Genomic DNA, 25,787 nt, shown 5'->3' with positions numbered 1-25,787 from the left:
TGGTTTATGGGGTTTAACGTCCCAAAGCGACTAAGGCTATGAGAGACGCCGTAGTGGAGGGCTCCGGAAATTTCGACCACCTGGGGTTCTTTAACGTGCACTGACATCGCACAGTACACGGGCCTCGAATTTCTCCTCCAAAGAAATTCAACCGCCGCGGCCGGGATCGAACCCCCGTCTTTCGGGCCAGCAGCCGACCACCATAGCCACTGAGCCACCGCGGCGGCTCCCTCTATCACGGTAGCATACAACGAAGGTTAACACAAATGCTAAGGAAATTATGATGGGTGGTTAGGAGCCCATTAACGCCCTGCAGCTTCCCAAATAAGCCCAGCTTCCTGGAGTCTATAAAGGATACGCATTTAAAACGCATTCGAAAGATACCATGCAGTGGGCCAGTGTTTCTTTTTTTTTTTCTTTAAACTGAAATTCCGCGGTAAGTAAATCATTTCCGTTGCTTCCTGGTTGAAAATAAGATGTCGATGTGTTAGGCACGGTTTCTCATTTTTCATTAAATGTTTGTCCCTTCTAGGCATGACCGGAATGACCGGCATGACCGAGATGACGACAGCACTTCGAGGTACGTATGACGTTGACACGAGCTGTGGAGGGAGGCATACAGCATGCAGAAACTGTGTTCGTTTGTGTTCGAATGAATTGCAGGTTTGTTTGCTCATTTCAACTCAACTGAGTTTGCTTCTTGTGCACCGCGGACCTGACTGAATAATACTTCGCTCACGCGCTTTCTGTCCTCAGCATGTCTACGAAGATAACTCCACTTGAGATATTCGATGTTTGAAATTTGAGATTCAATTTTGTCAATAATAACTGCATGTTCCGAACAAACACAACCATATATAGCCATACGCAGCCAAATAATCGTTGTTCACTAGCTAAGAACAAAATTTGTATGCAGATGTCCTCAGTGTCCCTTTAATGCGAGACACTTAAAACGTATACGGGCAGAAATACGCTGTCCACTATTTCATACCAGCAGAAAAAAGTGCACCGATTGCCTATACGTAGTAGTGAAGCCGGTGCCGTTTCTATTAAAACGTGCTTAATAGCTTATGCATGACAGTTTATTGCTTGCCGTCGTATTCGCCATGACAGATCGCTGAAGGCACGAAATTCCCGCAAATGGACTCTGAAATCCGCTGTGTGGTGTAGCCAATTGCATGCCAGTTTTCACCCCCTGTTTCGGTTTCTGTGAGCGCCAGAATGTGGTTCCTGCGTGAAGTTGCGCAGTTGCAAGTTCGGTATCTGGAATCTCTAGTGCGAGTTGTCCCTCTGCTCGCACTCCCACCACGCGCCAGCAAGCGGCTTCTCAGGTTACGCGTCCCCGGCTGTTGACAGACGGACACAAAATCGTCACGATGTTTGGTTCTATGCGGACAACATGTCGCACAATGTATGTGGATAAAAATGTCGGAGACGAAATGATAGTCACCCACGCAGCTCCCATAAATGCGCAAGAAGACAGAACCGGTAAAGTGCCTTGAAGTCGTAATCGAATTGGAAAGAAACTACAAATTACAGGATGAGGCCTAATTTATCGTGCAAGCGACTAGCACACCTGTAACCTGATGTATCAGAGGACATCTTGATATTAGGACAGTTATTGCACCTTTCCTCCCCCCCCCCTCCCCCCCCCCCTTTTTTTTCTTGCTGGAAAATGCTGAGAGCTGTATTAAATGCCGTTTCATTCTACGCCTAAAGTTGAACCTAGCTGCAATCCATTCCAGTATGCCTAGGAAAGGAATAAAACCAATCGTTAGATTCTTACGCATCGTATTTGGAGACTTTAAGGTCATCTATGTGCACATATTCACGATCAATAGCCCAATGAACAATGAAACTCCACTGGATGTTCACTGGACGTCCACAAGACGTCCCACACGTCCCCAGGACATCCAAGGTAGCTTCAGTGCCCATTGGGAGGTGTGTGCAGTGTCAGGTGCTTACTCCGATTTATAATATGAAACAAACAAGTGAACGATTTTCTTTCATTGTCGTGTTCAACACAGTGCCGCAAGTGTTAAGACCGTCCGTGAGTGAACAAAGCTCTCGGCATGTTTTACGCATTGAGAAAGAGATATCTTGTGTCTTCGGGCCTACGACTCCTCTACGCCGCGCTGGCATCTCTCATTTTCTATAGCGCTAACAGGCGAGAAAGACAATGCCATCGGAGCGCTCCGCTTGCCTCTGTTGTCCTGTTCGTCTTTCAGCGCTCGAAGACGGCTATGCTGAAGTAATGAGCAGTTTACATTAATTCTCCTCTGCGGCTTTAAAACTAATGCGTTTGCGCAGTTTTTCCAGTCTGACGTGTAGCTTGAACCTTGGCGCCAGCTCGCGTATGACGGACTTTCGTTGTTTTTTTTTCGCACCTGGCTCTTGACGAAAGATGAAAAGCGCAAGTAAGTACCCGTCTGGATAGTGAGGTGTGCCATCAGCGCAATATGTTCACGTACACGCTCTATAGCCTGATGTCTATACTGGCATAGAAAGCAATAAATCAATTACACTGCTCCTATATTAGAACAAGGCGAAACATAGGCAAGACAAATACATATGAAAAAAGCCAACAGTCACCAAAACCAAGGGAGCCAGGCCGAATTATCAATGTGCCTGAGAAGAAACAAGGTAAGGAAACCGGAACTAAGGTGCCTGTTGGCTTCTTTCATATGTATATCGTCACGAGCTCCTCAGTAAGCACCTCATCCTGGTTTGCTCACAAGCAACACAGAGTATGTGGCGACGATCGCAAGCGTATTGTTAGCGATACACATAATCTAGGGCTCGCTAGACTATTTCAGTAAATGATACTAGTACGTTGTACGTTATTTCTGCAGTTGTGATGTGGTCAGGTAGCGGATTAATGTAATCCCATATGATGGTTACTCATGCATATCACATAGGTAAGGACTATGTAATCGGTACCAACCGGAGATTTGGCGGGAAAATCCGAAGAACATTAGACATTCATTGTAGACGCCATAGCCGACAACCTATAGACTATCGAATTTCCTTCAAGAATGTGGTTAAGGCCCTTAAGTTTTTTCATTTAATACCTAGAATTGTGATTTTTGAGGCGAGAAAGAAAAGCATCCATTTCAGTTAACGCCTGGGATGTGCGGGTGAAGGCAAGCACTTCAGTAGACGTCGGAAAGAGTATCTAAGCATCGCAGATTCCCAACATCACCTTGATGCGCACAGCCTCTATCATGGAATAAAAGCAAGAGTGGCATAAGTAAAGCAGCGCGAATGAAGAAGCCGGAAGGCGAGACGAAGATGAGAGAGCGCTTTTTTCTGTTTAGTCTTCAATTCGCCTTCGGGCCCCTTCATTCGCGCTGCTTTACTTATGTCAGAATGGACCAACAAGCCCCCCAAAATTCAGCGCTTTTTCCTGTCTTATCGTCGTCGAGGCTAGGGTTCCAAAGTCTCGCTTCAGGCAAAGATAGGCGAAATCGCTGATTGGTGACCTTAGTGGTAATGCATTATCAAATTTGGGGACCGCTTAACGCATCTTACGAGGGCAGTTCGATAGTGATGTGTTCTGGATCCATTGCGTACGGATGGAAGTAGATGAAGACGACATGCAAAGCACAGCGCGAAAGTGGCAGTTAAACACAACGCGCGATCGGTTGCGACGATAGCATTGTATTCTCGTGTAGTGGCCAGTGAGGATGATCTGTTCGCACCGCCGGGGGTTCGAAACCAAGGCGCGGCGCAGTCACGGCCATATATTTTATTGCTGCAGGTCTAGTTGGCTTAAGACAGACAACGGGTTTTTTCGAGATGGAATCCTTACTACTGAAGCTCAAAAAAAAATGCATTGCCCGAATAAAACGATCCTCTCCGTAAAACCGTCCGTGGAGGCAATGCGGCAGCCCTTGATTCCTGCCGTCGTTTTGCTCTCTTTTCTTCTTTTCACGCAATTTCTGCCTAATTATTCGCAGAGCTACGGCTCTGGAGATCGTCAAGGCGAGCTTGTTCCTCCTGGTCATCCTGTTGCTCCTCACAATCATGGCCGGCCTCATAGTGGGTGAGTTCACACGCGCTCCGCTCGTGCAAACTGCAGCGCCGGATTACAGCGGAAAACATATATTCGCGGTGCCGATTGAGTGGTCCGATTTCACCTTTACGTACCGCAGGCTAGATTAACAAGTCATATTCTCAGAATAAAATTATTTCTGCAGTTGTGATGTGGCCAGGTAACAAAACACATCCCACGTGGTGTGTGCCATAAGATACCTGTGAGTGCATCGTGCGATGGAGGGTTGCCAGCAGACGGGACCGAGAATGGAAGCTGACAGGACGAACGCAGCCTGTCGGTTCCTCTTGGAGCCGTCTGCCGGTGGAATTTGTGTTTCTAACACCTCTTCACCCTCTTCTGAACGTACGGCATTAGCTCGAATAACTGACCAGTGACAGTTGAATGCTATGCCTGAAATATCGCTCGAAATATTTGAATGCGCAGAAGTGAGGGATCACTCGCAATGAAGCTTTCACGTACACAGTTAATATGAGACGACGCGGCCACTCTGCCTAAAGTGGGTTGTGCACAACATAAAGCAGTCTCGAAACCGAACAACCATCCGGAATTCCTTGAAACGACACGGCAGAGCTATTTTCCCTGTCCTCATATTCCCTCCATTCTAAAATTCATTCACCCCTCTACCGCCACCGTTAGCCCCTCTTGACGTTAACTGTTTTGCCTGTTGATTGCATACAGTGAGTTATAATGGTGCTATTAGCGTCGGTAATACCGCGTACATTCCGTTTTTTAATATTTTAATGTCCTCCCGAAAACAACTTCATGGCTCTGATCAACGTTACTAATCTAGTAACGTTGGCTCTGATGGTGTCGCCACACAGTGGCGGGTTTTTAGCAGCGGATATGACATCACCTGGCGCGAGCTTGATGACCGGACAAACAGTAAATATACTGCAAATTGTGTGAATAAATAGAGACATTTTGTCACCTGTCTGCGTTTTATATTATATCAACAAAAACAACTTGCTTGTCTTAGATAAAAGTCCTGCAAAGCAAGTAAAATAAAAATACACCACCAGGGGCGCTCTGGCATGGAAACAACGCTGCCAGACTCAGCAAGAACGAGTTGCAGAGAGCAGGCAACCATGAAGTACAAACTTCCGCGACGTGCTCTGGCTGGCTGTTTTGATTGGTTGCGCCAGGTGCCGTCATTGGGAGAGCGAAATAGGAGTGGGAAGCCCCGCCAAAATCGAGTTGAGGGCAGCGTTTTGTTTGCTTGTATTTTGAAATTTCTTCACTGAATAACTCCCGTTCCTGTGCATCGATTCCTGTAATTTTTTTTAAGTCAGCATCTGTGTGACATAAAGAACCCACCTGAAGTATAGCCGGTATTCCCCCAGGCAGTGTTTCGCAGCCCTTTAAGTGTGCCTGTCATGAGTTTAATGCCTCCGTGGCAACTGTTCGCAGGGTTCACATGCTACGGCCCTTAAAGGCCTCCTCCTCTTTCTTACAGGTCTTATGCAAGAGAAGGTGGAGGGTAAGTCACCGAATTGCTTCGCGTCTTTGTGGTTAGTATCAGCGAGCGATTGCAGCCGCATTACTACGGCTTCAGCCACCAACTGGCCATTCAAGCATATGTGCATAAACTGAGTCGTTATTCCGTCATCACATGCCTTGCAGCTGCCAAATGAAAGGTTTATTCCTGTTATGCTCTCTAACAGCGACCGACTAGACCATTTGTGACACCGGAGCTCCCGTGGTACTTAGTTTCAGAATCGTCACAAGACTGGTGCTGAACTTACATTAAATTTTCAACGCAGTCAGCCGTAACCTTTCAATGCGTTATTTGGCTGAATAATGAGCTGTGGTGTGCCTTGTGCTTGCTGATATATCTAGCTGCGTGTGGGCGCCACCCAAGCAGTGGAGGACGAGACGCGCCGCAGAAGTGCAAGCATTACTGGTTCTTCAGAAAACTAGAATCGGCTGTAGGCGGCAACCGAACGAAGATATAGAACGCCGGAACGACCGCGGCGTTGCGAAAAGAGACCAAGGTCAGCCTCTCTTCCACATCGAGAAGGGAGGTCTGAACAGCGATGAAGGCAGCAGCGATCAAGCGCAGCTGGCCGTGGGGGCTCCGATTAAGAGGAAGAATTCTGGAGGCTTCATGGAAGACGAGCGTGGGACAAGTACACGGAGAACACGACTAGCGCCGATACGAGAGGCCACACCGCGGAAAAGCTGACGCATTCCATTTTTGGGCCCTCCGCGTATAGGTTCATAAGTAGGAAGCTGACATTGTGGTTCCGGGCCCGGCGTCGCGCATTGCGTGTCGCATCGTTTCAGGGACGGAGCCCTTTCGCGCAGCCGAAGTTCAGCTCAAAATGTGACCCGTTTTACGAATAGCTTCCAAAAATAAATCATCCATAACGCGGCGCACTCTCACAGCCTCCAGCTTCCTGTTACATCATTCTGGTGTTCGTGGAGCAACCGCTTAAGAGGCAGGCGCGAATGTAGTGTGGAGCTCAAAACAGCACCCCTTGAAAGGTGTGCACCGATATGCTTCAATTCATTACAGTGTAATGAACGCGGCAGTTGGGATGCTTTGCGAACAGAACGCGAATGTCCTCGTTAAAAGCTCTAAACTCTACCTTACCTTTAAAAGTAAATGCGTAGGCCGACTGGCTCTACCACTTGAGCTTTGGTAGCTGCATTGTCACGCTTCTACAGAAGGAGCCTCCTCCGGGAGCAAAACTCACCCGCTTTGGACCATCCTTCGATAGCATCCACTACGACCTCATTCGACCGGCATACCGTGCCACCAGAAAAGGCCCGAGCGGATGCCTGCCTCACTTGTGACGCCACGCTCAATGTCGTGGATAGGGCTGCTGCGAACGGGAGCCCGTTGTGTGGGCTCCATGGAACGGGCGAAATCTATACACTGCTTCTCGCAGAGCAAGGGATTGTACTTACCCCAGCGCTACAGGATCGACAGATGCTCCTGATATACATATAATTGTGAAACTCAGCGTGCGCTCCAAACCTAAAAATTGAGCATCGATCTGCTCCGGTCGGAGCACTGAAACTTGACCGCTACCCGCCACTAGCATCCCCATTGATGACAGCACTTCTGTCGGGAAAGCACCAAAGTGCTAATTGTACCGTTGCCTGTGGGCGGTGCGAGCACCGCGCACAAGGAAGCCGAGGCGCTGTGCGGTTTTGTGCTGACGCGGTCCTTCCTTCTCCCCTCCAGATGGTGACGATGGGGCCAAGGATAACGGTGACATCAAAATCACGGAGCCCACGCGAGAAACCACAGCTTCAAAGCGTCCGCCACCGCTATCTACGCCCTCAATGTCAACCACAGAGCCCACAGGTGAATCGCTCATATTCACCACTGCAGGCCTTCAGTCGAACATCACCAGTTTCGTTGCTTTGATCTGGAGCATTTTCGATCTGTGAAACAAGTTTTTCTGCGCATGCGAAGTGATCGAGGGTGCCGACAAAGTGTGCGTGTCGTGGCCTACTAGAACATTTGCAATTATAGTGTCTATCAAAATATTCCCTCATACTTTATCTTCCATGAATTCTTGCTCGAACCAGTCTTCCGAGCGAACGCAGAGAGACGCTGTATTTGCATGTGCAACACAGCCTCAAGGACTAGCACTGGCACGTGAGTACTGCACGGGATCATCTCTACCATAAAGCACGGGATTTCAGCACTTGGACCTTGGCTGATTAGGGGATTCACATTTCGTTCCATGCCGGGCTTAGGCACGTATACAGAAGAACCTATGTCGGGCTTCCAATGCCTGAATGTTGGATCAAGTACATTTAGACGTTCCAGAGAAAAACCTATCGACAAAAGAGGAAGGCCGAGGGCATACGCGAAGAAAAAGTAGTTACAGTAGGATACAGGTCAAGAACACAGGGGTAGATACACCTCATAGAAGGCCTTCTCGCCAATGGCGTCGGCCGATTTTCATGACGTCGCGGCTAGTCCCATTTCATGGAGGACTTTGCCATTCACCTGCGATTTCACGCTACAGGCCTAACCGCGACGTCATGAAAACTGGCCGCCACCATTAGCTGGTTTCTAGACAGTGGCGTTACTGCAAAGAAAAGAATTTCGGCGGTGCAAACCACTCACGGGGGTTCTGTGTTGCAGAAAAATGAGGGAACTTTAATCGGACATTTTATAAACTGACTTTTCCCAAAGTTGCCGACCGTGTAATATCCAGATAAACTGCACAGCGCACTGCTGATCACGCTGCACGATGAAAGAGAAGTTTGATGGCATTTTCCAGTATAGTTAAAGCACAGCAGAGAAAAACTGCTCCCGCAGGGCTTTCGTCAAGCACTGTTAAGGTCGCCAGCAAATGCCATTTCGAGTTGAATACATGTTTAGAGCAATTTTTGTGCGCCTCTTCATCTTAATGAATTTTTTTTCTCGAGTGTACTAATACCAATTGACTGAAATTTAATACAAATAACTGAGTTCATGTCATCAAAAACGTGCTTTCTTCTCTGTCTATCAATTCGTGATTATAGTTCGTTTCTTTTTCATCTAGTTCATCTATATTTCACTTCTAAATATGTAGCTTCTCCTTACCTAGCCTTGCCTATATAACCAAGTCAAACCCGCGGTAGCTAACCTGAAATAGCAATCTTGAAACCTACACGCCCATATTTTATCCTGCTACATGTTTAACCCCAGCATACAAGTAGAAATCTAGCGATATGAGAAAAAACGCACCATTATCCCCATGTTAAGAAGCCCATTCGTCTCTGTACCTGGCAGTTTGCGACAAAATTCCTACACTGAGGCCATGCGGCATGCAGTGGGAGAAATACGACGAAATCAAACTTGACAGAAATCAGCATGTCTAGCATACAAGTAGAAATTACTACTCATGTTAGAATAAATGGTCGTTGGTCCCTCATCGAGGAGACCGCTTGACATATAAAAACTGTTTTTGTTTGTTCCCACCTTACCCACAGTAGACACGAGCCCGAAGTTGGTCTTCTGCACCGTTAGCGAGACGCTGCTTGTGGAGGACCCAATCACTGAAGGGCTGTGCGACTATGCCGTATTTTCCGACCTCGAGGCTTCCGACGAGGGAGGCTTCGATCCGGCTGATGGCCACAGCGCCTGGGAAATATTCAAGCGCGTAAGTTCTCGGCGGGGAGCTTGAATACTTCGCTCTGGGTTATTCATTTACTCTACGTAGAAACACGCTTAACTGTTACATGCAACTATGTATGCATACGCGCATCGCCACACGGAAAAGTGTACACCCAGCCAGTTCTTCAACAGTGTCACCCGATAGTCGAACAAAAGGCCGTACAGCGGCCTATGACGAAGCGACGTGGCGAAACAGCCGAGGACATGCACATGCGCGTAATGTTCTTACCATTTTGACCCTATTTTGCCGCTCTGCTTTGTCACAGATAGCTGTACAGCCGTTTGTTCGACACTCGGGTGATACTGTTAAAGAACTGGCCGGGTGTACATGTAGCTAACACCGCAGCGGTGGCTCCGTAGTTCGAACATACGCCTATAGTATGCAGGAGGTGCTGGGTTCGACCCCAATTCCACCAAGTACGCAGCGGCTTTATAGTGGGTATAAGCTTGCCCCCGGCCTGGTGCTCGGCTCTTCCTGGGAAGCTCGGATTTTCCTGGTCTTTTACCAGATGGCTCAGCGCACTTCCGAAATTAAACGCGACTCGAAGGCAACAAAATTCCGAGGTATTGCGTCTCACAATTACAAAAGCCTTCTCTCCACGCTCGTATAGCTCCCATTCCACAGCGCACAACTAATGGAGGGAGGACCAAGTATCCTGATGCTGATCTCTGAGCTGTCTGCGCCACACACGTCGTCACTGAAGACTGCAACCATTCTGGACATACTGTGTCCACTTTGTTTCTTCTGCTCCCAGATGAAAGCGTATTGTGCCTTAATGCGAAGTAGGCATGCAACCGTAATGCGTGAAGACGCATGATGGGGAGCCTGTTTTAGCTTGGCTCTGGCGCCAGCAGACGACGCTCGCGTTTCTTGCCCCTATTTTAGTGCGAAGGCATTACTTCACTAGCAATCTTGAAAAATCCGACGAGTCTCTGAAGCCTTGACCTTTGACCCTTGACCTCTGAGATGAAATGACTTGGATACGGTGTGGCTAGGGGAAGGTCACGTGGTACGAAAGTTTGAAAAAAATTGTCTTGGAGGACAAGGTACTGCTATAGTCAAGCTAGTTCGAAAGTTCGAAAGTCAATCTAGTTCAAGAGCTTACGCACGGCATATTCGGTTTAACGGCGTTTAAACTCGGTCATTTTTTTTTATTTTTCTACTAGTTCCGCTTCATTTTAAAGTCCTCTTATTGGATGTGGCTAGGACGCCCAATTACTTCACTCTTGAGGTTCCGATAGCGCAGTCGTATTCCATAACGTAACTACGGAAGAAAATTCATCGGCGATCAATTCATTTGATGCGTAGGGAATGCGTTAGCATGTGGGCTCAGATTTTGTGAGCGCTTTTTGTTGACAAGCTGAATTCATTTACACCAATGACATTTTAAGTTCTTTGTTGCCCTGCTGCGGTGGATTAAATCTTCCGATGGTCTGTGGGACTTGTTCTATGCTCGTCAGGTGGCGCTCGCCCTTTCTCTTTGGGTCCAAGTGGCCGCGTGCTTTTGCGTTTGAAAGCGGATGAATGTGATGAAGACGAAGATTGCCAATGCACAGAGCAAGAGGCACGAATGAAAATGGATGATGACGACGTCCAAAGCACAGCGCGATAGGCTTACAGTATAACAAATGGCTGCGCCGCTGGCCGAGTTGTCTGAAGCAGTTGCCAGCGCAGCTGAGCTACTCGTGCTGCTCAAGCCCATAATTATGGCAAGTTTCTTGTTCTGCTTTCTCAGAGGCTGGTCACCGACGTACAGACGGCCGCTGAAGAGTTTTCGTCCGCATGAGTCCTCTAATGCTAAAGCCAATAATAAAGCGCGCCCGTGATGAGACGGTAAAGCTTTCCAAAGGGCAGTGGTGTCAACTATGCAAGCGACCGCTTAAATGCCAACTCACATCGGGGCTGAAATTGGTTTCTCACATTTTATCCGCTCTCCTTTCGCGTACGTGACCACTTAAAGGGACTCTAAGGACAAATTAAAGATGCCTTCTACCGACAGACTACGGCAATGGAGTTTTATAGATGTCGCCACGATCGCCCGATTTCGGAAGTAAACTGCGAGCATTGACACCATTTTCTTATCTTTTTTTTTTTTGCGCGCGAATCCGAGAGGCTGTGGTACACCGCCATGCTCTGCAAAATGGCGCCAACCAGGTCTAAAGAATTTCGTCGTTTGGCAGAGGGGTGGTCCTCCGCCGCCGAAGTAAGAATGGAATACCACATTGTACTGCTAGCTCCCCGTTTTTCATGAGAGGTCCGCAGAAAGACCCCTTTCCCCTACCACAGGCTTCTGGCCTTCCTCCTTCTGATAACTTTATTCATCCGTTCATGCAGAAAACAATGCGCGACGGTAATCGGAGCGAAAACAGCTGCGTGAACGAGGTCTCCTGCGATACAGTGGCGGTGCAGGAGATGGCTACGGTCTTATAAGGCTTACCGTACATTCCGCCACTGCGAACAAAGACGAACTTTTCGACTTCTTGCCTGCAGCTTTTTTTTTTTTCTTCTAGAGTGTATAGTACCGGACTCTGTAATAACGGCATGCCATCCAGGCCTGCAACGCGCCTTCGGTGCGGGGACTCGGCTTTCCTGGAAACACGTCGCAGTGGCGATGCTTGGTGAAGTTTAAAATGCGGAAACTTTCTCGCTGTCTTCCAGGGAACTGTTCTTTGCTATTCATATCGTTTGCAGAGTACCGCAGAGTGTGTAATCCCCCCCCCCCCCCCCCCTTCCGGTGAAATATATAAAATGTGATAGCGTCCACAGTTACGCCACGCTGGCGATAACGTCGAGCAACCCCCGTTCTTGCTCCTTTGCACCGCCAGGGCGTCTCCGTGGCCAACCGGACCGTGGGCGGCGTGAGCTTCTCGTCGCTGAACAGCGAGCAGTCCGGGAGCACGATGCGCCGGCTGGAGGCGATGGGCGCCGAGCTAAACGCGCTGGCCGACCTTCGCATGCTGGCCATGGGCACGCTCAACCTCCGCGCCCAGCAGTGGCACACCACGGACAGCTTCGCGAGCGTCTTCCAGGTTGGTCGTGATCGCGCGTGATGGGCCTTTTCCTCTACAGCAGCGGTACCGTGATGGAAACTACTGCGACAGCGGCACAACGCGTCCACTCACGGAGGCAGGTTACAAGTCTAGGGCCCTTAATTTCTGGGTAAACCCTGGCTTTACGCGATTCTTGCAGGCCGTACGTCAGAGAAAATATACGTGCCTTTGTTGTGATTCGTGCTCAGTGCGGCGCCTCCCTCCAAAAAGAAAAGGAAAAGGCCTGACGAGACGCACAGAAAACATGTAACCTTCAGCCGAATGTCTGAAGGGCGGATTTATGGGTGAGGAGAAAGTGGGTGGTCCTCCTTTCACCATGCACATACTGAAACTTTTGGGTCGAAAAAAAAAAAAAAAGAAGCGGGAGGTCATGGTTTTTCAACTGAAATTTTATCACGGGAGTCGGAGGCGCTTTCCCAACTCCCTTAAAGGGACACTGAGGAGAACTTCGTCCATTTACTGTTCTCAGTAAAATTTATTATCCGACTATTTCTGGGTATGCTGACGTTTGGCCGGCAGCAAAAGACGAATTTATGGCCGAGAAGATTGAATTTAAAAATTTTCAAGCCACTCGAGTCAAACTCGTGACCTCGACACTGAAAGGGACTGTTTGCCACCGTTTTGAAGAGAATGGCAATGAGCACTGCTTCTGGGATCCGCAATGTCGACGCACGCAGTTTACTACCGAAATCAGCCACTGATGGTGGCACAGGTATTTAAATTTTTGGTCTTTTTTAGCTTACGAAGCTCCTTTTTTGATATTAGTGGTAACTTTATGAATATAGAACACGGTACCATGTAGCAGACACAGGACAACTTGAATTCGTTCTTAGTGTTTCCTTAAAGCAGCCCCTGCAGGGTAAGTGTTTTCATTGCAGGGCCATGAGAATTTACGTAACGTACCATTACAACAGTTGGCGCCTTGATTCAATATGCTGTTGGGGCAAATTGGGGTGTAGGCAAAACTGAACAAGCCTGACCAGGAGACGAGAATAGGAAATCGAAAGGCTTTCTCATAAGTAAAGCCTCAATGTGGTTAAGAGTCTGTTTGAATGAAACCTGAGGATACGAGCGTGTTCCTTGAAGAATTGGAGAGAACCGGTGGAGAGAGACGTCGACTCTTTCACTGCTACGAAGGTCTAACTTCGCCTTATTACCCCCTCCTCCCTCCTGATTCCTGGAACAGCTGCCCGCTATCGTCAGGATTCCAGCGAGCTCCGGCGGCTCACGCCATCTCACAACACAACCTTAAAGAAGTAGGGGCATCAAGTTCTTAAGCGCCACTGATGACGTATGCGCCGCGGCTTAGTAGCGACAGTACAGAAGACCCGACCCATACGACCCAATGCGCTTTATTTAGTTCAATGCAGCATTGCTTCTGCTTCAGGCTTCGGTTTCATTTTGCACGGCCTGGAATATGACCGCCGCAAGACATTTGCGCTCAGCAGAACAGTGACGCGCTCGCTGCTCCGACGTCTCCTGCGAACGCACGCGATTTATGGCGGTTTTGTTATTCGCTACACATAAAAGGTGTGATATCGGTTCAACCGTAAATGTAGTAAAGTTGTGGTAAAACAGCATATTTAACCGAAAAGACACAAAAGAAATGATATTCCAGGAGCTGACAATGGCGGTAGGCGAATAATGTTTTCATACAATTGTGGCTGTCCTGTGATAGCTGAGGCCAATCGGGCTGAGCTATTCTCTGTTGCTTGTAGTCATTGTTTGGGCGAGCCATGCCCAAGTTCTCAAACTGACGATGCGCATTCGAGATGTTGACGTATGTAAGTAGTATACAGCAATAGTTATAGTGGTGCGAGTGAAAAAATTTGGTCGTTTTGTCCCACTGTGCAATCGGTCTTAGAGGCTCTGATCTACGCTTGATTTCTAAGATTGATTATCGACACCCAGGTATTCATATGAAGTTAGATTCTAAAGAAATGCCGTTATTGAGTGAGTAGGTAGGACGCAGAAGATTAGTGCGGAATAATTTATTTACACTTGTTAGTGTCGAATTTCATAAGCCAAGTACGCCACCTGCATTTAATATTACTACGAACAAGCAAACCGTCGGGATGATTAGCTCTTTTATGAGATACTCAGGCATCCACAAATAGAAAAATTTTTGAAGAGCGTGAGTGGGCAAGTCACAGATACATCACTTAAGGATAGTAAAGGGCCACGAACTGACCCTTGCAGGACATGGAAGTAAAATGGAGTTAAAGGCAAGTTAGCTTTATTTGTTGCTTCATCTCACTGGACGGGCGCACCCTGTGCACAACGACGCTTTCTATTCGCTTATTTCAGCAACTGAAGAGAGTCTTGAAGAACAAGCAAGGCGCGGTGACGTTTCTTGGCGTGTGGCTACAAACAGTGTCCAACGCAAAGAGCTTCGTCGAGGTCATCACCAAGACGAAGTAAGCGCATTCAAGGTGCCCCTGCCAGTAGTCGGCGTTCAAACGGAGGAGAGAAACTTTTATTTAACCAATGGTAGATTGGTAGTTTATCGCCATCCTCTTCGGACAGTGTCCTTAGTCCAGGACTCCGTTGGCTGTCGCTATCCTGCGCGGCCACTCGATCAGCCGCTGCTGGTCTTGTGGGCGTGTGCTGGACAGAACATCCTCCCAAGAGGAGAAAGTCGAGTGGAGGATGCATGGTTGTTGGTGTCCCGGTGGGTCCGGACATTCCCATAGGGAGTGGATAAGTGTGGACGTAGAGCTGCTCCATGTTGGGCAGCATACCGGATATTGCGTTGAGAAGAAAAGGTGTTTTGGCAGAGTTTTGGAAAAGTGTGCGAAGATGGCATCAGGCTATCCCTTATAAAAATGGTCTATAGACAGTCTATAGACCTCTTATTGACTCTATTGACTTCCTATAGATATTGCTTTTTGTCTATTCATAGTCTATAGACTGTCTATAGACAAAAGTCTACTAAAAGTGTATGGCCATAAATCTATAGATAGTCTATAGACTGTCTATGGCAGTTGTATTGCCTATAGACTTTTGTCTATAGACAGTCTATAAACTTTATAGACAGAAGTCTACAGAGACTCTATAGACTGTCTAAAACTTTTCTGTAAGGGATGGCATCCAATCTGCTGAGGGATATGTGCGTGCGTGCACATGTTAGTTTCTGTGGACATCTGATGTTTCCGCGAGCAACGCCAGGAAGCAAGACACGTGCACAGTGACAAGCTCTCTATCGAAGAGCAACTGCGTTCGCACTGCTGTCTTTACCGTGCTACTCGTTTTTCGTATATTCGAAAAGAAAATTATTGCATATTTGGGTTTAGCGTAACTGAGCGTGTTCGTTCTACTGCGGAGTTTCGGCAAGCATTTCTTAATTGGTGTTAGCGACCATTTGCGCTCACTAATATGTAATAGGAGAAACATTCTCGCTCCATGTCATGGACACAAGGAGTGTAACGGCATGCAGTCAACAGATTGGACATACACTGCGTGGACAGTGAGTGTCGAGCACATATACAAGCTGGGTCAGGAGTGAGGAACATTGCCGCAACTGTGCCCTGACCGACTTTGTAAAATGATGACAACTATGCAGTCAGCCGTCCACTCGTTTCATAGTGAGGTACTCCGAATCGATCGAACCGCTGCGGCACCCCTGAAATTGATACATTAATGGCGCACTTCATACCTCAGTTGTTAAAAACGGACAAAAACACCAGCGTGTTGTTAATCGAGAAATAACAAGAATGGATGAAGTGTGTAACGTCTGTGCCTTACCCTCCAGAAAAAAGAAATCCTTAGTTTAAACCGGATTTGCTGCCGTGTGCCAGCTTAGAGAAAGTCAAACCATGGGCGGATTTTCGGATGACTCCTGGAAGGAGACTGTCGTACTTGCGAAATGCATTAGTTTAAAGCTTGTTTACTTTCTTTACTGGAAAGAAGGTGGCTAGGGCAAAAAGCTGCGCGAGTAGCAGCTTGACGAAGCCGTAGCTCCGTTCTCAAAAAAAAAAAAAAAACAGTATTTGATGCTTTCTCCAAACAAAATTTCTCGCTGACGGGGCGGCCACCCCTCGCCTCTTAAATCCGTCCCTGAGTTGAGCCATAGAGCCTGCGGTTTGTACGCGTAAAAATGAAGTGCATGTCATGAGGACAGGGCTTTGGAAGCCCCGGAGCGTGCACACGTGGTTCGTGGTGTGTGCGATACGAGCACAATGCGTTCACCTCCGCAGCGACATCGACCTGCTGATCGTGCAGACGCACATCGTGCCATTTGAAGGAATGAGTGACCCATGCATCGCTTACTTGGTCAGCCAGAAGAAAGCAGACGGCGTCGTGCCCAACTACGTGAGTGCGCTGCACCGGGGAGACAAGAAACTTCGCGCTAAGAGCGTGTCTAAAATGAGCGGTTTGTTGCATTCAGAATTACTCGGGAAAAGGCGCTGGGCCACTGCAGGAATGCTGGAAAGTGTGAACTTGGTAGCCACTTTGGCTAGTAATTGGCTGAAAGAGCGGGTTCAGTTGTAAGAATATCCGAATTTTCTCGAGGCAAACCTCCTAAAAAGGCATAGCTAACTTACAGATCTGCCTAATGCCAAATATTTACTTGTAATGTACTTATTATTAAAATAATTTAATCTGCGCACTGTGAAGAGCATCGCAGAGCAACAAGGTGTAGACTAGGTGACTAGTGTAGGCGCTGAATCTATTTCTGCGGGCCAAACTGTAGCCAAGCCGAAAACGAAACACGCTTTCCTGAAGAAGCTCGAGCAGACGGTGGCGCCTCTTATCCCCCTGCAGGTAATTTTGAGAAACGTCATATTTCATATCGTGCCCACATTGCTCAGGTCATTATTCCGAGGTATCTTCGTCTGGACAGAGTGCATGGGAAAAGGTGCCACCGACTCTCTGACCAAACCGTCACTTCCGGAGAGCTAGTAGCATCCCAGCGTTTCAGCCCCGAATGAAAAATCTTCGCCCATGATTTCTACGCGCGTAAAAGATTTAAAAAACGGGCATCTAGCCCTTCGCCGTGTCTAGGACTTTTCTTGACACTTCGCACATGTCAGCATCACTGCGGTTCACTAACCTCGTACTCTGCTCGAACTGGTGCATTCGCCGTAGTGGAGGGCTCCGGAAATTTCGACCACCTGGCGTTAAAGAACCCCAGGTGGTCGAAATTTCCGGAGCCCTGCACTACGGCGTCTCTCATAGCCTTAGTCGCTTTGGGACGTTAAACCCCATAAACCAAACCAAACGAAACCATCAAACTAACTGTTTTTACAGCCGTGTATAAAAACTGAACTCAGTTCGTCCACACAATTAATAGTAAATGGCTCGAAATGGCGCTTATTTCCCGTGTTATTTCTTTTTTTTTCTGCTTGGATCTGCAAGGACTTAAGCATGCAATAATAAACAAATAAAAGCAACAGTATCACTAGGCCGCCGTTCACAAGTTCATTCTTTGGCCCGAATGATGTCGTGTTTATTCGCACGCGCATCGTTTCGTACCGAAGGAGGAGGCGCTTGTTCTTTGGTGGGGATCCATTTCTCACACTGCTCTCTGACTGAATGGAGCAACAACAACCAGGTTTCCAACGCGACAGCGTTAAAGGCCCCATTCCCCAGAAAATTTGGTGTCGGCGTCGAGCGACAAATCACGGGCATGGCCCTGGCAGGTGGTCCCCAGAGCGCAACCTAGGAGGCAGGTGGGGCACCTAGGTCACGTGACCTTACGGCGTCATCACAACCTGCCCACCGGATAGTGAGCAAACTGCCCACCGTGGCACGTGGCAGTTAATGATTCGTCGCTCGGGAAAAGCAACCGGGGCCGCACACGGTCTACTGCTGGAAGCACCTGCCATCACTGGGCAGTGGCGCATCGCTTAACCGCTGCGCCAGGAGAGGCATGAGGACTGACAGGGATCTATGGATGTAAAGCAGAGAATGACCTTGTGCATGTATGGAAATTAACCCATTATGCTATCGCGTCATACCCTTAAGCTGGAACTTGTCCCAATTTTTTTATGCGAAGCATATTGCTAGAGCTACCACTCACGCCGTCGCCGTGGGACCCCCACGTGACACCGTGACGTCACACCACGTGACATCGGATGAGAGAGCCGGCCTCCACCTCGCGCCGTCGCCGTGGGACCCCTAGCCGTCACGCCACGTGACACCGTGACGTCACACCACGTGACATCGGATGAGAGAGCCGGCCTCCACCTCGCGCCGTCGCCGTGGGACCCCTAGCCGTCACACCCGCGCATTCCCGCGCATTTCGAACGCGCGTTCACACTCGGTGTAGGTGAAACGCTCGCTCCACTGGGGCAGGCAGACGCGGCTTCCGTGGCAATCCAGGCGCTCACCCAACGCGCGTCTCGGGGTTAGTCGGCGTTCCGCTGTAGCCATGCCGTTGTCTTCCCCCACGACGAAGGCTTCTAGTGGTTGTATTAAAATGACCAAGTATTCAACCATGGAAAGCCATGTATTACCAAGCCTAGCCACTAATATGCTTCGCATTCCCCAGGCTTAGCCAAGCTGAGCCTCAGCAATTTTTTGGTCGTACTTCTGTAGGCGACGGCAACCCATCACGCAAGATGTGTTCAGCATCAAATCGTCTCTCGCGAGTGAGGTTACGGATTTCACTACAATGTATATAGACATATGAAACAACAGAAGAGTGATTTCGCATGCGGGCGGTTTTTGAACGACAGCATTGCGCCCTTTGCATGACACTAGCTCGTCCGCGCGGCTGCCTTGTGCGGCGTATTAAGCTTTTCCATACCGTTAAAGAATTAAAGTTAAACGAACCAGTTTAACTGTCAGCCGGGAGCCGGAATGTCACCTGCCGAGTCCTTGTCCCCAATCTATCCTCCCGGCCGGACGAGATTCTGTACACACTCCACTACATAAGAAATAGGATGTACAGTCGTTGTCAAAAGTAACCAGGCTGCATGTTTTGCTTCTAGCTTGTATAGTGGAGCCCTTGTGGCTTTTCTAAAGATGAAAAAGGGGTTGGAAGGTAAGATGGCCCCCGTCCTTACCTTTAACGACCATTTCAGCTTCAGAGAAATTGTAAGGACTCAACTGTACGAGCTAGAAGCAAACCATGCAGCCTGGTTACTTTGGCAACAACTGTACACTGAAGCCGAAACTAAGAATACAACACAATCCAAATAATGTGCGTAAATTCATAAATTCAGCTCTAACGATCGACTTTGTGGCCCATACAGGCTGAAATGAAGTGTTTCGGGATATTATTGCGGACTGACTCTGACTCAGAATGTCGTAGTTGTCACCACCCAAAACGGATGATGGCGACGCCACGCAAAACTAAATCATGCAAAGGGTCGAGCAGTGAACAAAGCCGTGGATAGGGAGAGTTCGGGAACAGTCGCGGTCAGGAAACGGCGGAGCGCCGGCGATGCACTCCAGCGTCGCATCACGGAACGCCTCTGGACTGTCGATTTCCATCACAATCCACCCATGCAAGCGCGACCTATAAGGCCGTGCTCGGCTACGAAAATAGTTACAGAAAATGTAAGGCTTTTGCTGCTCTCGGAGCAGTATGGTAGCTGCTCAGCAAAGTCTGTCGTAATCATTTCTGTTTGGTTCCTGTTGGTGCTTTTGTTCAACTATGGCGTGGGACATTTCTCAGCCAATTGTGTCTTATCTTCGGGGCGCTTGAATACCCTCACTCGTTTCGTGTTATTCAGGAGCAGCCGAACATACAGCAGGAATTCCTTTTTTTTTTCTTAGAAATTCGCTCACTGCGGCTACAAACGCGAGAGAGAAGGAAAAGTACTTTTTGAGAGAGCGACATATTGAGCGCTCAGAATATCCTGGGCATGCAGAACCAGGGCACGCTGGTGGCCCAGTTGGTCCTACGCCAGACAGGTACTCCAAGATGGCGAAGGGGGAGGGGGAAAGAATGGAGTTCGGTTGACTACTGGGCACTGAACGGCATTGGGTGAGGGCACTTGGGGTAGTAGAGGTCAGACCGCATGCGAAAAAGGTGCAAGCGAGCTGGGGTAAGAAGGGTGTTAGTGTGAAGCTTGCTGAGAATACGAGTCTGTACAACACTGAGTTGGGTGTGGGGTTTGGGAAATGTCTGAACAGAGTCACGGAGCTGTGTGCAGTGTTCCTTAATGGCTCGTTAGTGGCACAGAGCCTCGCAACAGGTCAGAGGGCTTGACCAGGGTATCGCAGGCGCCCGGATAAGAGTTTCGCGGGCGAACTTGTGGACAAGATCATTGCTTGCGATACCAGCATGGCCAGGGATCCACCTAACTGTGACGGTGGAGCGTGACAGGGTGCGAAGGGCCTCGGTCAGGTCGCGCAGGACTTGTGTGGCTTTCAAGGAAGCGAATGGCATCCATGGCGTCCGTGTATATTGTGTATACTAATGTGAACGCGAAATTTAAAACAAACGCAGTGTGTCGTACAGGTTCCGGCGTCGACGACACCATAAATCGGTCACCCGGCGCCGACCGGGCGACAAGACCGCAGGGTAGCCGAGCTCTCCCTATCTATGGCTACGGGCCGTGGATAAAGGCAACTCTGTCGGTGATCTTGTGGCCTCGTAAATGGTCTACAGCCAGCCTTAATTTTTGAGATTTTGAGTAAAAGTTGCGGCATGTAAAATGAAGGCTGGTTTTCTGGAAAGTAAAGGCGCAGTAACAGTCTCATCTGTCGGTGTATACGCCCATCACGCCGTGAAGGAAAAATTGGCTTTTAGGAAATTAAAGGCTCAGCAACTATGTGGACAGGGAGAAAGGAGGAAGTGAAAGAAAGAAATAAGAAAGGGGTGCCGCACAGAGGCTCGGGATAAATTTCGACCATCTGGGTTTTTTTTTTAACGCGCACTGACAACGCACAGTACGCGGTCGTCGCGCGTGGCGTGCAGGATGTGGCGGACGCGGTGCTGCGAGAGCTGCGGCAGCGCCCCTCCACCACCAGTGCACAAGCGCCGCCGCGCGTGCTCCTCTCGTCGACGCTGGCCGCCGTGGCGTACGTGGGAGCTCCCAACGGCGCCGACGTGACCCTGCGGCAGCGCTTCTGTGACCTCTTCTTCGTGGCCGACATCGACGTCACGTGCGAGGGGACGGCGGGAGAGCTGGGCGCCTCATACGTCAAGGCGGACATGGCGCACTACGCCACATTCCGCCACCAGAGCACCGGCTACTTCGTCACTTTCGAGGAGATCGATTCGCTACAAGACAAGGCGAGTTTGCTGGCTGTTGCGGGAATTTGTAGCCCAGTACGCGGCCATTTCGAAATACGGCCCAAGTGAACGACACTTCAGCTTTCAGGCTGCCGTTGAAATGGGCATCAGCTGACTGCGTTTACGCGGCACCGAGTTCGACCACTCAGCCACGCCATCACTTGGCGTGCGACCCAACAATAATTGCTTCGCATTCAATATTTTATCACTGAGCTGAAATTTCTGCGCGAGTTTTTAGCTTCGCGTATTTAGCTTAGAAGCGTGCACAAGGGCGTCCGCAGAACTCTTTCCGGGGGGGGGGGGGGGGGGGGGGGGGGGCACCCGATGGCCGGTGATGGGGGAGGCGGTAGGTTAGCACCAAAAAGGAACTATTTGTGGTCTAAACTGCGCGTATGAAACAAAAATCAGAAACAGCAAATTAGTGCTAGGCTTGGAGAACATAAATTCGATTTTATTAATGAACAAAGAATTAAAGTAAATAAGCAAAATCCGATAACTGATTATCACTTAGGCGAGCTAATCAAGCTGTGTAGTTGTTTTCTACTAGTGCATAAATGATATCCGTAATTCCGGGGGGGGGGGGGGGGGGCAGCGCCCTCCCTTGGCCCCCCTTCCTGACGCCCATGGAAGCGTACACAACCAGGGCGATCCATTAGAGGCGTGTTTGACTTAAGCGCTCGATCGCAGCTGTTCGATGCGCTCCGCGTGTTTGCCCGATTGTTTAGAATCAGATTCAGGTTTCTGTCTGTGCATACCACTACAACGCTTCGCGCCATTGCAGAACAAATGGCACCAAGCCGGCCGTCATATTGTCAGCTGACACGTATATAACTTGGACCACTGATCTGAGTACAAGACGCTGTTGACTGGACTGCCGTTCACAACACGCCTGCGTGAGAAAGGGGCATATAACAGCCAAGAAAGCAAGAGCCCATTTAGGGGTACGTTCGAAGGGACACCGAGGAAAGCTCGATCCAGCTTTTGCTCTGTGTAAAATCTATTGTACGACTCTTTCTAGTTATGCATGACGTTGGTCATACAGCACAATACACATCTGTCGCCAGAAAAGTTTGATTTTAAAGCAGGGCTTTTTGTTTTTTCCGCCGCACAATTCGAACTCGTGACTTTAGTACCAGAAAAGACTGCGATCACAATTTCGTAATGTGTGGCGGTGTGGTCTAACCTAGTGCTCCTGTATATGCTAGTCTAGCCTCGAGGATGCGAGCTCAAAAAACTGTCTAGATGTGATTGCAGTTTGCTTGTGAAAACGGCCGCAGGTAGCGACAACTTAATTTTTTTCTTTTTAGCTTATAAGACCTTCGTATTTAGTGAAATCAGCTTATTTTTTACTCGAAGAGAGCAATCTGTTGATTCAGGCTAACTTCAGTTTGACCTTATTGTCCCTTTAAAAGAATTTCCCCGACCTCAATAGGACTTCAAATAAATCAACTTCCGATTCCTCATCCGTGTCTGAAGGAAATGACACATGCCGCCACCAGCAGCGCACTGTCATCGTTGGACAGATATAACCGACCTGTATCATAATCGCCGACCACGGTTCACGTGACTGAATTTTCTGCTGCTATATAATCCGGTTTCGAATCAATATACAGAATAGGGAAAAGTGAAATAATCGGATCCTTTTGTGATTTGATAGACAGCGGCTTACTTTTGGAAGCAAGTACAGACCTACATGGATGGCGCTGCTCCAGCGCGCATGTCCTAGTTCATGCCTTTCGCCGATAGGATAAAAACGCCACCGGAGATGTGGCGCTAATATTTACCTTGTGGGAAAATGGCCTCCTCCGTCTGTTTATTTCAGAGGACAATTCTATCATTCATCCACGTGATCATCATCCGCTTATCCATCCATGCGCTTATCTATGCTACGCTCTAAACAGGATGGAGTAACAAGGAAGCAAGCTGTACTCTGTCTACATAAAATGGAGTGCGCTAGACAACAGAGGACAGTTTACTCCCTATTTACTCCCATAAAGGCATATTCGTGTTGAGTGTAGGCGTGGTGGTGCCGATGAAGAGAAAGCGGGCAAAAGGGAAGATTCCTTTTTTTTATCTCCTAGAGTGGAAAAATATCATTGTGACGGTTTTCATTCCTGGTGTTGAAAGAGCACAAAAAGACAAATAAGATGCGCTTAAATTACACGCACTAACTGAAGACTATGATAATGGCCATAGCTAACGAGCAGCTAGGGCAACCGAGCCTCCTCAACGGCCTAAGAGCTAACGAAAGTTGGTGCGCGCAGTTCCATAGGACTCCGCCATCTGCGCAGATCTGTAGTTCAGCAGGTTTTGATCAGAACCATAAAGTTTCTCAATATTACTAAGAGGAAAAAATTGACAGTCGCTTAGCTCAACTAGGCCAGGATATACGTAGCGAAAGCAGTTTAAAATTGGTAAATTGGTTTCTGGAGAAAGGAAATTATGCAGTATCTGTCACACATATCTCGGCGGACACCTCAACCGCGCCATAAGGGAAGGTGGGAATGAAAGAAGGGGTGCCGTAGTGGATGTCTCCGGAACAATTTCGACCACCTGGGGATCTTCAACGTCCACTGACATCGCACAGTACACGGGCGCCTCTTGCGTTTCGCCTCCACCGAAACGCGGCCGCCGCGGTCGGGTTCGAACCCGGGTACTCCGGCTCGGTATAGACGAGCGCCTTACCACTGAACCACCACGGCGGGTCGAAAGCAGTTTCGTCTGCTGACATTTCGGTAGCGACACGCTGTAGTTGTTCAGCAGCTTGGCGGCATCTCTTCGAGAGACGTTCCTCTCGTTCTTCGGGCGTCGCCCGCTTCGCCCTTCTCGCCTCGTTTTCACGCTGTCGGCCGGCCTTGTACCATGCGACGACTTCTGGATCGGAAGACAATTTCACGTAGCCGGTAGTGCTGCCGTGACGAGCACGGCCGCTCTCCTCCTTCCGTGGTGCGCGTCCGAGGAGCGAGCGACTCTGCGCATGCGCAGCACGGCGCACCGGCTGCGGCGCCATGGTACTGGTTGCCCTGGTAACGGCGCATGCGCAGTAGTGGTCTTTAGCAGGCACCGCGAAATGCGCTTCTGCTAGCTTTCGTTACAAAAGCTGGCGCCACCGTCTGTGCCAGTTAATCAAAGTGCACTTTATCCCACTTCATTCACTGCGAAAATGCCGGGAAGACGAGGTTCCTTATTTGACTTGGCTAGTGTCGGGCCGAAAACGTAGATTCTCTCTCTAAATCAGCAGCTGCGCCACTGCGCGCTGTCCTGCCCACTTCAATAAATTCAACATAAGTGCTGGGCTAGTACAGAAACTTTCAGAGCATTTCTTCGCGCTTTGCCTCGAGCATGGTGGACCGCGACACGAGTGGTATTATTACGGCTCAATCCAAGCCTTGTGAACCAACAATAGCCACACCAAATACGAAACCTCATTTTGCCGGCATTCCTGCACCGCCATCTTTTCCTCTAGGTAAAACACTGCTTGAAAGCTGCAGCATGTCCGATGTCGATGAAGTCTTGATCAGCCTCCTTGAGACCCAGGTAACGTGACGCGAAGATTGTAATAGTATAATTTTATACAGTAGCAGGCACAGAAATTTATATTTAAAAGAAGGGTGAATTATAGGAGTATCTCAAGGGAGAGCAAAGATTTTTTGTTAATTTACTCAGCCCCCCCCCCCCCCCCCCCCCCCCCCCCTGCCCCTCTTTTCAAAGCGGACGCTCCTGCACACATGACGTCACTCGGTCGTCTGGTAGAGCTGGAGCAAATGGAAAATTTCCGCGAAAGAATGATTTCCGCTGGATATCTAGCGCCAACAGAAAAGTCACCGTTAAAATAACGAATGTTTTCGCCTGCAGATCACGTCGTACAAGGGCAAGCTTCAAGGCTGGGCTTTTTTTGACGTCCACCGCGACGTCTACTGGCCCTGCAAGCAGAGCAGGCCTTACCGGCGTCTCGAGTGGGCTGTCTCATTGCTGAAGCCGTCGACGACTGCGCGTGCGCGGTACCACGAGCGCCGCGCTTAAAACGCCGCTGCGGCAGCGTTGATTACACATCTGAATCATATTTGCCTACGCGCAAGCTATACGTTTTCGCACAAATTTTACGCCGCCGGCTAATCAACTCCACACGCTCGTACCACATCAAAAAAGGTTATAGAGATCTTTCATGCAGGACCAACGGTTTTCGAATGGAACTTATTTATACCCGCCAACATTGCTGATTGCCCAAACGGCTTTATCACTCATTTCTCTCCGCCAAACGACAGAAATCGTGTTGTACAGCACAATATTGATCAGTGTCTGGAATCTTGTTTGTTTTTGTCTACTTACAACGCCCACTCATTCCTAAGGCCTGGCAAAAAGGATGT

General features: G+C 48.9%; 2 protein-coding genes across 2 annotated transcripts in view; one reads left to right on the top strand and one right to left on the bottom strand.

Moving 5' to 3' along the window:
- The window catches only part of LOC149340034 (uncharacterized), a 48,255-nt gene extending 39,104 nt beyond the window's left edge, over positions 1–9,151 (bottom strand). The window contains exon 1 of the mRNA XM_089551041.1: positions 8,990–9,151. The gene's annotated coding sequence lies outside the window, so the exon portion shown is untranslated. The remainder of the gene's footprint in view (positions 1–8,989) is intronic.
- LOC149340033 (uncharacterized) overlaps positions 1–25,787 on the top strand; it is a 31,919-nt gene extending 6,132 nt beyond the window's left edge. Inside the window, exons 2-12 of the mRNA XM_089551040.1 lie at positions 533–580; positions 2,405–2,417; positions 3,960–4,045; positions 5,511–5,534; positions 7,248–7,370; positions 8,996–9,165; positions 12,006–12,209; positions 14,538–14,647; positions 16,427–16,541; positions 21,103–21,420; positions 25,276–25,787. Coding sequence (XP_089407166.1) covers positions 533–580; positions 2,405–2,417; positions 3,960–4,045; positions 5,511–5,534; positions 7,248–7,370; positions 8,996–9,165; positions 12,006–12,209; positions 14,538–14,647; positions 16,427–16,541; positions 21,103–21,420; positions 25,276–25,443 — 1,379 coding nt within the window. The 3' untranslated portion in view covers positions 25,444–25,787. The remainder of the gene's footprint in view (positions 1–532; positions 581–2,404; positions 2,418–3,959; positions 4,046–5,510; positions 5,535–7,247; positions 7,371–8,995; positions 9,166–12,005; positions 12,210–14,537; positions 14,648–16,426; positions 16,542–21,102; positions 21,421–25,275) is intronic.

Source organism: Amblyomma mixtum, chromosome 6 (genome assembly GCF_055824585.1).
Source record: "Amblyomma mixtum isolate Tamu chromosome 6, ASM5582458v1, whole genome shotgun sequence".
Lineage (NCBI taxonomy): Eukaryota > Metazoa > Arthropoda > Arachnida > Ixodida > Ixodidae > Amblyomma > Amblyomma mixtum.
Note: the sequence above shows the minus strand (reverse complement) of the source record. Positions and strands in the feature narration are given on the sequence as shown.